This window comes from Miscanthus floridulus, chromosome 9 (assembly GCF_019320115.1).
Source record: "Miscanthus floridulus cultivar M001 chromosome 9, ASM1932011v1, whole genome shotgun sequence".
NCBI lineage: Eukaryota > Viridiplantae > Streptophyta > Magnoliopsida > Poales > Poaceae > Miscanthus > Miscanthus floridulus.
Window position 1 is genome coordinate 129,577,760 of NC_089588.1, and position 13,193 is coordinate 129,590,952.

Here is a 13,193-nt window from a genome sequence, read left to right on the forward strand (position 1 = left end):
AACCAAAACAGAATAGCCGAGCACATTAATTATGAAACAATGGTTACTGGGATGCCAAAAGTGAGGTCATATACCACATTCAAGTGTTTTATTGATAGCCGGGACCAGTTTTTGAGATTTAAACGTTTGCGCGTGCTGGACATAGTACGCTGCAACTTTGAGAAAGGTTGCCACCTTGAGCATCTTGGTGATTTACTTCACTTGAGGTACCTTAGGATAAGATTCAACAGTAGTTCCCTTGAGCTCCCCGTACAACTTAGGGAATCTCAAGTTACTGCAAACACTCGATGTGGGCAGAACGTTGCCAGCTAGCATTGTGCAACTAAAAGATGTGGTCCGGCTATGTGCTGACAAAAAGGTACCGGATGGGATTGGGAAGCTGGTTTCCCTGGAGGAGCTAAGAATATTAAATGGTTGCAGTGATAAGCCCAAGAGATTTTTCAAGGAGCTTGCCAGCCTGCGAGAACTGAGGGTGCTTGAATTTGCCACTTATGATGGGATGGACCAGAGCATGCAGGGAGATTTCGTGGAGTCTCTAAGCAATCTGCAAAAGATCCAGCATATAGATGTGTACGGTTCAGCTTGGCACGCAGATACAGCCATGTGGGAAGCAGCAGGCTTTGTGCTCCCACGACCTCTCCATTATTTGGTATGGCCTTTAATTAGATTTTCCAAATTGCCGTCATGCATTAATCCCACACGTCTTCCCAACCTGGCCCACTTGGAGCTGTTTGTGATTACTATGGATGAGCAGGATCTGAAACCCCTTGCTAGGTTACCGGCGCTCTGTTATCTCTACCTGACAACATAGTCCACGGTAACAGCAAGCAATATTAACTCCAGTGATCGCAGCTTCTTCCAGAAGTTGAGGCACTTTGGGACCAATGCAATGGTCCTGTTTGAGCAGCCCGACGAGGATGCTATGCCCATTGCCTCTAGAAAAAACAATGATTCCAGAAAAGTTGTACCCTCTGGAGTGATGCCAAATCTTGAAGAGCTTAAGCTTAATGTCCCTTTGCGGCCCTAAAAGGTAACTACAGTGACTATTGTGGGAATATTGGCTTGGAGTACCTGCCTTCCCTTCGGAAACTCAGTGGATGTATCCTCTGTGAAGATGTGCCTATTGCGGAGAGGGATGCTGCGTTTGCTGCACTCAGAGACGCATGCAACGTCCATGCCACGTTTGGTATGATTAGATCATCATGTTAATCAGGTATGACGTGAATTTTGTAGTTCCGATCAAATTAATATCTCCTTATTTGTTTCTATCTTGTTACGGTTCTGCCTCCATTTTGGCATATATTATATATAAATACAGCACTTGCTTGTCTCTACTCAATTAATTATTAGCTTTATCCGAATATTCAGGGGGGACAATAGTAATGTGTCTTGAGGAGATACGAATTTGGATCTGCATGCGTACAGTGTAAGTAAGTACTCTCTCCAACCTGTTCTGTCCTATCCTAGCTGATGGTGTCACTGTTGCTACTCGTACGTGTCAGCCGTTCGACTGCACAGATTTTAAAAATGTGTTAGCCCACTTTCCGTCAAACAAATAACTTTGTGATTCCTGAGAGAGACATATCTGGTACAGCACCATCGCATTTCCATTATGCGAACATCTATGCTGATGTATGAAACTACCAAACCTGTTTTTAGCACATACTGATTTTCCATCATTGAATCCATTACATAACGGACGTAGTTTTTTTCAGTCACTGGCTGCACCGACTCTGTTTCTGGCCACCAGTCGATACTCTGTTTTCCAGTCTCCTATGTCCTATATCGATATAACATGTACTGTGCTGCCTCGATGGTTGGTTCCTTCGTTTGATTTTTACATAAGTCACTTGTTTATAATCTGTCACGTGAGAGTCTATGACACATCTATACTTCTGTGATTCTTCACTAGGAAGTAAGCACTTTGGTCATCGGATAATTTATGGTTGTAAGCATAGTATGTGCACAAAGATTAAGTAGAATTATTGATGTTTCTGATCCAAATTTCTGCATGAACCGTGGTGCAGCTCAAATGCTTGTAAGACTACAACAGAGCCCATCGCCACAAGACACAACTTCACTTGACTTTGAGCCAGACGGTTTCGGCCCTTATGTTCCCCCGAGCTATTTTCTATTCGAATAAATAAAATATGCTGTATCAAATTTTCAATGTACTCTGCTGCTATTAGAACCTGCTGCAACATTTTTCTTTTTGCTGAACTCGTGGCTTGTATTATTTATCTAGTTTCTGGACCTTTCTGTGGTTCGTACATTCTAATAAGCTTGGAACGTATTTATATTTATGTTGTGGGAAAGTTTGAGGAGGCTCTATGTATTTCCTTTTTGCATTGCCGCTGCCTGGTTTCCACACGACGCATTTGCCCACTGGGATGCTGGATCCAGGCATGGAACAAGAGAATCCTGCCATGGAGCCGGCAGACCTGGTATCGTTTATGTGCTGTCGTAGAGGTCCAGCTACGGCAGTTGCTGATTGAAATTTGCACCCTTTTTTCCCTTCTTGAAAAAGCAGGAGGGCTGCGTGCCATTCTTGAAAAAGAGGAGGACACTGCCGAGTTAATATTGATGCAGAGGCAGGCACTGCCGAGCAAGCAACCTCCAATGGCGTCACTGAACATTGATGCAGAGGTAGGCATCATTTCAGACATGCCATTGATGCAGCCCATGTGCCATCTCAGCCATTGCGGATGTAGGAGTAGTAATGCCCAACCTAAGTCCCTAAAAATGCAGGAGATTAACTCAGTTGCATTTTTATGACTTCTCCGGCCTTCGACACGCGGCGTCGGCGTCTATGTCGGCATTGCCTTCGCCTTCGGTAACTTCAACAATATCGCCTCCGCCAAAACACCTTTTTCTTAGGAGGGCCTTCGCCAAGCAGCTTTGCAGGAGGGCCTTCGGCAAAACCATGATAACTAGCCTCCGCCAACGTGACGGCATGAGGGGCTTCATCGACACCTTCATCGTGTACAACAACATCGCCTCTGTCAAATAACTTTTGCAATATGGCTCAAGAACCTCCGTCGGCACCTTCGACACCAAGTTCTACAACACCTTCGTCGACGTCTACATCGGCAAACTTGGTTCTGAACACCTACTTCCACTACTACGACTACGTCGACTACACCAATCGTGGCTAAAAACTCGGCCACAAACGCCAGCCAAGAGGGGCTAGGGGAGTGCACCGGAGGACCAACCACTCAGGAGCGTGAGGTCTTTTGTCTGGCGCTCGTGAGCGAAGATTTAGTCGAAGACCTCCGCCCAAACAAGGATCGGAGATGAAGACCTCCGCCAGAAGAAAAGTCGAAGACCTCCGCCTAAAGAAGGATCGGAGATGAAGACCTCCGCCCGAAGAAGGATCGGAGATGAAGACCTCCGCCCAAAGAAGGATCAGAGATGAAGACCTCCGCCCGAAGAAAAGTCGAAGGCCTACGGAGGCCAGCACGCCAAGACGATACCAGACTCGGAGGTGAAGACCTCGGAGATGAACACCTGCGAAGGCTTTGGAAGCAAAGGCCTGAGCATCGTGAAGGTACTAGAGGCAAGGACCCCGAAGATGAAGACCTGGGAAGGCCTCGGAGGCGGAGACCCGCACGCCGAGGTGATACCAGAGGCGGAAGACCCGAAGGCGATTGAAGACCCCTGCACCGAGAAGACATGGAGACGAAGGCCCACACATCGGGCCTTGGAGACACACCTGTGCACCAAAAAGACATCAGAAGCAAAGGCCTCAAGGATACAGACCTACGCATCGTGAAGGTCCCAGAAATGAAGATCAGAGCACAGAGCGAAGCCGATGAACCATGCCATAGAAGCAGCAGAAGGAGCCGAAGGCCATAGATGAAGAAATCTGGAAGATAAAGGCACCCAGAGCTGAAAGCCTAAGGAATTAGTGCATGTATAGGTTAGAGTCATGCGCGTGCTCTTTTCTCCATGCCCTTTTTTCCCACAGGGTTTTTGGGATGGAGTTTTTAGCGAGGCGTGCATGAACGGGTTGCGGAGGGCAATCCTCGCAACCAAGATCTGGGTTGTATAGTGCCTCTTCTTGTATGAACATCTACCAGGTCATGCAGTACCGTCCATAACCTAGTAGCTGAGGGGCTACTGTTGGGGGAGCCCATACGGAGTATGGATCAACTCCCCCTCGAAGAGGCCTGATGAAGGAATAATGGCGGAGGCCTAGCCGGCGGAGGCTCTCCCCAAGACGGTGGAGGCTCGGCCTGCGGAGGCTCTCCCCAAGACGGCGGAGGCCCAGCCGGCGGAGGCTCTCCCCAAGACAGCGGAGGCCTAGCCGGCGGAGGCTTCCCCCCAAGACGGCGGAGGCCTAGCCAGCGGAGGCTCTCCCCAAGATGGCGAGGCCTAGCCAGCGGAGGCTCTTCCCAAGACGGCGGAGGCCTAGTACAAGAATGACGGTGGAGTTTCTCCCCGGGACGGTGGAGGCTCTCCCCGGGACAGCGGAGGCCAAGCGCAGTAATCATGGCGAAGGTGTTCCCCAGGGCGGCGGAGGCCCATCAAGGAACGATCAGGTCAGCAAGGCATACGTGAGGACAGTTGATGGGCCTCTAGTGGGCGTCGGCTTAGGCCCAAGATGAAGACATCGCGAGACGGTGTGATGAGAACACCCGTGAGGTTAGACACTAGGGCTGGAATATTCCTGGAATGTACCGTAGCAGTTGAGGGGCACTGTTGTAAACTCTGTAAAGTGGTAGTTGAGCCCTATAAATAGGGAACACTTGTAACTGTGAGAAAGAGGTTGGTGAAGCAATTATGAAACCCTAGTTCTTGTGAGTCGGTACTTGATCCTCACTCTCTCCTTCAGGCAGAGCCTGAGCCAAAGCCCGAGTCCGGAGCATCGACCAAAGCCGAGGGCCTCCGCCCCTTTCTCTTACTCCTACTTGGCCAAAGCCTACTGAATCCCTCGTTTAGCGACCTTCTGTCTGGAGCCTCCGATAGAGGATTTTATCCGACAGGAGTGCGCTGCGTTCAGGGACCTCCGCCCGTCTTAGGCGGAGGCCGGCCTCCGCCCATCTCGGGCGGAGAGCCCGACCTAAGACGAAGGCCTCCGCCCATCTCTCGCTCTTGTTAGAAACCGATGTTTCAACAGCCATTGCGGATGTAGGAGTAGTACCATGCGCATGCGTGCTTCGCCCGTGAGTGGGGGCCGACGACTCGACTCGGTGGCCGCGCAGTTCAAGGTCTCCTCCAACCACGTGCCGTCGTCCTCTCGACTGCAGGCCGCGGGCCTTCTTGTGTCGGCTCCATTATTGCCTTCTGAGAGCTTGAGGCGTACAGGCCGTGGCTAATGGTTTGGGCTAGCCCTACTAAGCATGAACAGTACACAACCAACTACAGTCTGAATGGTCTGAAGCCTGGCCAAGCACTAGCCACTGGCCAGCCACCTGTGCGCTTCTCTGCGATTATGGTTTGTTTTAGGGTGTGTTTAATATAGTGCCCAAGCTAGCCAAGTCATATTTTTGCCATTTAACGTACCCATTTTGCCCATCGTTTAGTTGGATGCCGAATTTTGGCTTGGCACCCGTCTCCTTTGGCCACCTTAATTATTTTTAGTAGCCAAAGCTTGCCAAATCATGGCCACTAATTTGGTGACCAAAATTTGATGATGCCAAATTTTGGCTTGGTTTTAAATGGCGCCAACCAAACACACACCTAATATCTAAGTTTAGGAGAATAATATTTGAAATTTAGGAAAAATATTCTATGCTCAGGACATGATAAATGAAAGAATCAATAGAAATAAAATTTTGATTTGCGAAGGTCATGTTCCAGTTAGGAGAACAATATTCCATGTACTATCTAAAAAATATTCCTGTTTCCATAAAAAAATATTCTATGTTCACTACACCACAACACCGCATCACCGTCAGACATCTAACGCTAAAAATTATATTTATCGATGGATGATCAGTCACCAAAGATAACGCACAAACCATCTGTCGCTAATTCCCCATTTATTGATTGAATGTCTATCGCTATAGATATTCATATTTACCGTTCACTAACACAGGAAACTTTTTTGAGGCGGGCAAAAACGATTAACCGAGGCGGGCATCGCAACCGCCTCGGCACAAAGGTCACGGTAAATGGGGTATTTTTCGAGGCGGTTGGATGCCCACCTTGGTAAATCAAATATAAAAACAAAAAAAAGAAAAAGCCCGGACCCAGCCCAAACCGGGCCTAGATCTGAGCCGTTGCCGCAGGGGGCACAGGCCCCTCGCCGCCGCAGCTGGATCCGCCACTGGATCCGTGTACCACAGCTCCTCACTGGTCGGAGATGCTCGTCTTCGGTCGGATATGCTCGCCACCGCCTAGATCCGGCCACCAGCGGCGGATCCGGCCACCACGGGAGCAGATCCGACCAACAACGGTGGATCCGGCCACCACAGTCACGGATCCGGTTGTGGAGAAGGAGCGCCGCCTGGAGGGTCACCGCCGCCGCCACCTGGTTGTGGAGGAGGGGCCGCACGAGAGAGAGAGAGAGGGAGAGGGAAGCGCCGCCACCGTCGCCGCCTGGTTCAAGAAGGGGGGAAAAAGGTGCAAATTTCATTCAGCAACTGAATAGACTGGAAAACAGAGTATCGACTGGTGGCCAGAAACAGAGTCGGTGCAGCCAGTGACTGAAAAAAACTACGTCCGTTATGTAATGGATTGAATGATGGAAAATCAGTATGTGCTAAAAACAGGTTTGGTAGTTTCATACATCAGCATAGATGTTCGCATAATGGAAATGCGATGGTGCTGTACCAGATATGTCTCTCTCAGGAATCACAAAGTTATTTGTTTGACGGAAAGTGGGCTAACACATTTTCAAAATCTGTGCACTCGAATGGCTGACACGCACGAGCAGCAACAGTGACACCATCAATTAGGATAGGACAGAACAGGTTGGAGAGAGTACTTACTTTCACTGTACGCATGCAGATCCAAATTCGTATCTCCTCAAGACACATTATTATTGCCCCCCCCTGAAAATTTGGATAAAGCTAATAATTAATTGAGTAGAGACAAGCAAGTGCTGTATATATATAATATATGCCAAAATGGAGGCAGAACTGTAACAAGATAGAAACAAATAATGAGATATTAATTTGATCGGAACTACAAAATTCTTGTCGTACCTGATTAATATATATGCATACGAAACGTGGGATGGTTGGGATGGACGTTGCATGCGTCTCTCAGTGCACCGAACGCAGCATCCGTCTCCGTAGCAGGCATGCCACGAGAGATGATCCCCCCTCTGAGTTCCCGAAGGGAAGGCAGGTACTCCAAGCCAATATTTCCACAGTAGTCACTGTAGTTACCTTTTAGGGCCCGCAAACGGACATCAAAATCAAGCACTTCAAGATTTGGCATCACGCCAGAGGGTACAACTTTTCTGAAGTCATTGCTTTTTCTAGAGGAAATGGGCATAGCATCCTCACCATTCCACATATGCAAGGAAACGCTAGTTTCCTCCTCGTCGGGCTGCTCAAACAGGACCATTGCTTTGGTCCCAAAGTGCTTCAACTTGTGGAAGAAGCTGCGATCACTGGAGTTAATATTGCTTGCTGTTACCGTGGACTCTGTTCCCAGGTAGAGATAACAGAGCGCCGGTAACCTAGCAAGGAGTTTCAGATCCTGCTCATCCATAGTAATCACAAACAGTGCCAAGTGGGCCAGGTTGGGAAGAGCTGATGGATTAATGCATGACGGCAATTTAGAAAATACAATATCATACCATCCCAAATAATGGAGAGGTCGTGGGAGCACAAAGCCTGCTGCTTCCCACATGGCTGTATCTGCGTGCCAATCTGAACCGTACACATATATATGCTGGATCTTTTGCAGATTATTTAGAGACTCCACGAAATCTCCCTGCATGCTCTCGTCCGCCCCATCATAAGTGGAAAATTCAAGCACCCTCAGTTCTCGTAGGTTGGCAAGCTCCTTGAAAAATCTCTTGGGATTATCATTGTAACCATTTAATATTCTTAGCTCCTCCAGGGAAACCAGCTTCCCAATCCCATCCGGTACCTTTTGGTCAGCACATAGCCGGAGCAGCTCTGTTAGGTGCACAATGCTTGCTGGCAATGTTCCCTCCACATCGAGTGTTTGCAGTAACTTTAGATTCCCTAGTTGTGTGGGGAGCTCAGGGGAACTACCGTTGAATCTTATCCTAAGGTACCTCAAGTGAAGTAAATCACCAAGATGCTCAAGGTGGCAACCTTTCTCAACGGTGCAGTCTACTATGTCCAACACGCGCAAAAGTTTAAATCTCAAAAACTGGTCCCGGCTATCAATAAAACACTTGAATGCGGTATATGACCTCACTTTTGGCATCCCAGTAACCATTGTTTTAGAATTAATGTGCTCAGCTATTCTGTTTTGGTTGGCTAACCGACGGACACTACTTGGTGCAGGTGTTCCTTCAACATTATCACCTAATATAGCAATAAAGTTTTCATCAGATGAAAGCTTACGCATCAGATCAAGAACCATATCATGAACACAACATCTTTCTACTATGCCTTTCCACATGATCTCCACTGGCTGGATCAAGCTTCTATTAATGAGATCATTGAAGTATCTTTCTCCAAGCTCAAATAATCTTGTTCCCTGTTTCCCATCAATAAATCCTTCAGCTATCCACTTCCATATCAAAGAATCCTTTTCGATCCCATAATCTTCTGGATATGTACTTAGATATAGTAAGCATGTCCTCAGATGTGGAGGCAGATCATAGTAGCTAAATGAAAGTATTGTCATAGTATCTTCAGCTTCCATGTTATCTGTAGTATGAAAACCAATAGAGTTATAGACCATTGACCATTCGCATTCTGGTTTACCAGCCAACAAACTAGCCACTGTGATGATTGCTAAAGGTATACCAGCACATTTCTTTAGTATTTTCTCAGAAATGTCATCTGGATGGTTATCAAGGAACTTTCGGTCTGCTCTAGATAACCTTGTAGAAAATAATTTCATGGAGTCATCATAGGAAAGTTGTTTCAGCTTGTAAACCTCACCAGATGCTTTGGCAACATCAACATTTCGAGTGGTTGTGATTACTTTACTTCCACGATTATTCTCAACAAGTGCTAGTTCGATTGCTTCCCAGGTGCGTACCTCCCATACATCATCAATAACAATAAAATACCTATCCACACCAAATTGGAAGAACCATAGGTTAATAAAGTTTGGAGCTTCTGTAGAAGCAAGAAATTTGCTAAGATTAAAGGAAGTCAGCATGACACATAAAACACAAGGTCGCATTAGTAAAAATAAAACACATGACTTAAGTTGCGATGGTTAGTGGTCAAGGATAATTTCCTTTGTGGTTCTAGTATTTTCCTTTGCGTTTTTTTAGCGCCCAAGGTAATTCGGGATTCTAGTAGTGATATTTATAGAAACTACACACCAAGTGTCCTATTTGAAGAAAACTTCATATTTAAGGACACTTTATTACACAGAACTTACTCATCTATGGCCATGTTGCAAACATAGGCAACCCTAAAACGTTGTTTTTCCTATAATTTATAGTTTCAGAAGGAACACATTTTCAAAATCTAAGCTTGTAAAAATGTTTATGAATTTACTTAATTAAACTATGATGCTTAGAAGTGCTAAATGCATTGTCCTTTTTTATAGCTAGTGAAGTAGTCTAAAAGCTGCATACTTAAAAAAAGAGCACTCAGGGCATGGAGTGGACAAAATAAAACTCAAGTAGTCTCGCATAAATGATGTGGAGATAGCATTTTTAGGATAACATACGACATAGTGTAGCATCGACTAACTGAGGATCAATATCTTAAAAGCACAGGCTAAATACAATTTACAATTGGATGTCTGAGTTACCTCTTTTTCTTCAGGAATTCTCGGAGTTGGTGAATGAGGAGCTCAACGCCTCTCTCAGTGTTGTGAATGTCCATATGGTTTTCACTGTCAAGATGAAAGAGAATATCCTTGAAAACTTTTACCAAGTCATGATCCCGACCGATTGAAACGAATGCCCCGCAGTCGTACTGTGGTTTAACCTTGTCATACCCAATCCTCCAACTCCCACAACTGAAACCTTCTTCATCTTCTTATAGGAGACAACAAGATCTGGTTGGGATGTATTCAGCAAGGATATGAGCTCGTCGCTTGACTTGTCGACGCCAATAAGTTGTGTCACTTCTTTGTACATAGCTTTAAGGCGGGGATCAATAGTTGACGTTGCTGCGAGTGGCTTGCACATAATCTCATCAAGTTTGTATTTCTGACGATTGTTGGCCGCCTCCTCGAGACGCTTTGTTATTTCCTTGATCTTTGCTGCAAGATCACGGCGAGCCTTGGCCTTGCTGAACAGCTCACCCAGCTTCGTCATGGCAAGTTTGAGGCTGTTGGAGTCGGAGTTGTTCTTTCCGCCGTCGACGCGAACGAGGAAGGTGTCGAGGACATCCTCCATGTCGTAGGATGCCTCCCTGACCTCGCACGCCCACAACTTGACCTGCTCGTCGATCTGGTCCCATGGCACATCTGAGACCTTGTGGAGGAAAGGGTAGATGCTGTCCAGCTCGCGGGAGAGCGACTCCACTTGCTTCCTCACACCCTTCTGGAGCTTGTACTCCCCATGGAGCAGCTGAAGAAGCTTGGGGGCGAGGCTTCCCAGCGCCCCCATCACCACACTCATGCTTCTTGATTTCTTGGTTGGTTCAGACCTTTGCGTAGCGATTTCGTAGTGGTGGTGGCAAGGCTCTAGATGGAGCGAGGCATGCTTGCTGGTTGCTGGGCGTAGAGAGCTCACACCTTCGCCGATCAACTCTCTAGACCAACCTTTGCTCACACTACCGAGTTAAAACTCATTGGCATCTGAGAGGCTGAGACTGCAGGTGTCTTTAGAGATGGCACTGTTGAGTGATGAGCACAACCTATGCTGCTCCGCCGTGAGTGGGGGCCGACGACTTGACTTGCTGGCCTGCGCGGACCCCTGCCCCTGTCCTCTATTATCTGAGTGCAGTGGCATGCTGGGCCATGACAAACTAGTATGTGCGTTTATACGCTTTTCTCATGCTGATCCATCGCAGTGGATCTCGTTCACACGCAAGCCAATTAGCCCGTGTTTAGTTGGCCGAATTTTGGAATTTGGGCAACTGTAGCACTTTCGTTTTTATTTGGTAATTAGTGTTCAATCATGGACCAATTAGGCTCAAAACGTTCGTCTCGCGATTTCCAACCAAACTGTGCAATTAGTTTTTTTTCGTCTATATTTAATGCTCCATGCACGTATCGCAAGATTCGATGTGATGGCTACTGTAGCACTTTTTTTGATTTTGGGTTTGGAACCAAACGAAGTCAGATAGAAACACTGTTTAGGAGGAGACTTCGCCATCAGACTGAATAAATTCAGTCCCGTGAATGCTCATCACACGTTCACACATCGAAGTTTCTATCATCGTCAGCACTATGCCAACAATATTAAGCCCTGCACTGCAACTTGTGTTCCGCAGCATTTATATACATGAATGAGCAGACACTGCGCGCTGTCAGTAACTTTTTTAGTATGCACTTTCTCCAGCTGAAAGAAGTGCAGGTCTCATATTTTGATACGTGAAACAATTTCAAGTTTAACCAAATATATTAAAATACTATTTTTTATACCGAATAAGCGTCATTAGCTTAACCATGTCACCCAATTCTCATCCTTAAACAGATTGCTCTAGCCTGGGTCGCACCCGCGCCTGGCTCATGGCCGACGGGACCGTGCCCGCGTCCCGCGCCAGCATGTAGTGGCCGCGGCCGGATCTGTGACTCATCACACACACATGGGCACAACTCCACCATGTGTTCACATGCCTGCAACGTCTTACCGTAGGGAGGGTAGAAGCAGGGTTGATAGCCTGCTATTGCTAGCAACTACGGCAACGAAGGGTTGCTCACCTGCACCAGACTACTAACACAAGGACGCCGCCTGTGCTGTGGTGCCTACGCCGCATCCACGCCGCCACCCACCAGGTCCTCAACACCCACCTGCAGGTTCGCGCCACCCGTCCCACCGCAGAACCAGATGGTCGCCGCACCGCCTGCCGCGGAGCCGGCTGCGGCCCGCGCCCTCCACCGCGGCCATGTGCCCTTGCCAGCTGCGCGCTTTTCTTTTCGGTAAAACTATACCGTACTCGAGTTTTTCTCGAGCGGTGAGCGCTCGATTTTCTACGGGTACGATCCAGAACCGATCCAGCACGGACAGCCGCCCGCGCCTATGCACGACGTGTGCTCCGGAGTCCCACGCGCGTCGCCCCGAGGTGCATGGTCTGGTCCGCCTCTGCACCGACCAGTTGCAGGTGCATGCATGGCGTGCTGTGGTGTGGTAGACCAGACCAGGGTCACCCGTTGCCATCAATCTCCTCGCCCGCTGCATGAACCTATGCATGCATAACTATTTGTAGCGGATTACATCTATTTGGACCATATTTCTATTGGGGTGTAAATTTTGTATTCAGTTGGTGTAAATTAATTGTTCATAAATGAGAATGGTAAGAATTACTTGAACAGTTATCTAATCATTTTTTGGCCTTTTTTATTTTTTGTATGTTTTAATTGGTTTCCCTTTAAAATTTTCCAATTTAGCTTCCATAGAAATAATCTGGCTATTTTCTTTGTTAGTTTAATATTTTTATATTATTTGGATAATTATTTTGATCCATGATGAGAATCGAGTGTTGGATGGATTAAAAACACTTGATTTTTTGTTCCGCTGTCAATCGGTGTTTTATGTGCCACCAGCAATTGGGTGTCACACGCACCTAGATCACCCGAGCGGTGGGTAGACATTCCCTTTCTTTTTCCAGAAGCGCGCGAGTTCTATTTTTCGGCCGCACATGCAGCACCCCTGACGGTGCCTGACCCTCTCCATTCGGTATATAGCGAACGGAGGGGAACAGCCAGCGCTTCTGACGGAAGGTTGAGGACCGAAGGGGAGTACTAATTGAATAACAAAAGTTATCTAATTGAATAAATAACAAAAGTTATATTTCTGAAAAAACTATGACTTACAATTTGGAATAAATGGACGGAGTATCATTCATCATAAAAAGGTGGATTGACTAAGAAAAGAGTCGACTGAAGTCAGTCAGCCAACATAAGTCCAGGAAACACCGATTGAAGGAGACACCAGATCACGTTGCTGTACCTCCAGCTTG

At 47.1% G+C, this 13,193-nt stretch overlaps 2 protein-coding genes across 4 annotated transcripts; both read right to left on the bottom strand.

Moving 5' to 3' along the window:
* Positions 1 to 5,326: 5,326 nt before the first annotated feature.
* Positions 5,327 to 9,995, bottom strand: LOC136482949 (disease resistance protein Pik-2-like). 3 transcript variants are annotated; one of them, XM_066480096.1, is made up of 5 exons: positions 9,871 to 9,995; positions 7,458 to 9,172; positions 7,152 to 7,337; positions 6,936 to 6,998; positions 5,327 to 6,543 (listed from the first exon to the last, which is right to left on the bottom strand). In XM_066480096.1, exons 1-3 carry the CDS (start codon positions 9,942 to 9,944, stop codon positions 7,156 to 7,158), a joined length of 1,971 nt encoding a protein of 656 aa, XP_066336193.1. In that variant the 5' UTR covers positions 9,945 to 9,995; the 3' UTR covers positions 5,327 to 6,543; positions 6,936 to 6,998; positions 7,152 to 7,155. The 3 variants fall into 3 exon arrangements, with proteins under 3 accessions (XP_066336193.1, XP_066336192.1, XP_066336194.1); XM_066480095.1 differs by having other exon boundaries at positions 7,152 to 9,172; XM_066480097.1 differs by lacking the exons at positions 5,327 to 6,543; positions 6,936 to 6,998; positions 7,152 to 7,337 and having other exon boundaries at positions 7,529 to 7,653; positions 7,754 to 9,172.
* LOC136480921 (putative disease resistance protein At1g50180) lies at positions 9,989 to 10,675 on the bottom strand. Its single transcript, XM_066478344.1, has one exon. The coding sequence runs from the start codon at positions 10,673 to 10,675 to the stop codon at positions 9,989 to 9,991; it is 687 nt and encodes a 228-aa protein (XP_066334441.1).
* Positions 10,676 to 13,193: the final 2,518 nt, after the last annotated feature.

Excerpts from the sequence above, each read along its gene's own strand:
- LOC136480921 (XM_066478344.1), bottom strand. The coding sequence starts at position 10,675 with ATGGGGGCGCTGGGAAGCCTCGCCCCCAAGCTTCTTCAGCTGCTCCAT.
- LOC136482949 (XM_066480095.1), bottom strand. The coding sequence starts at position 9,944 with ATGGACATTCACAACACTGAGAGAGGCGTTGAGCTCCTCATTCACCAA. Across the intron at positions 9,173-9,870 it reads GAATTCCTGAAGAAAAAGAG|GTATTTTATTGTTATTGATG; the intron begins GTAACTCAGACA and ends TGGTGTGGATAG.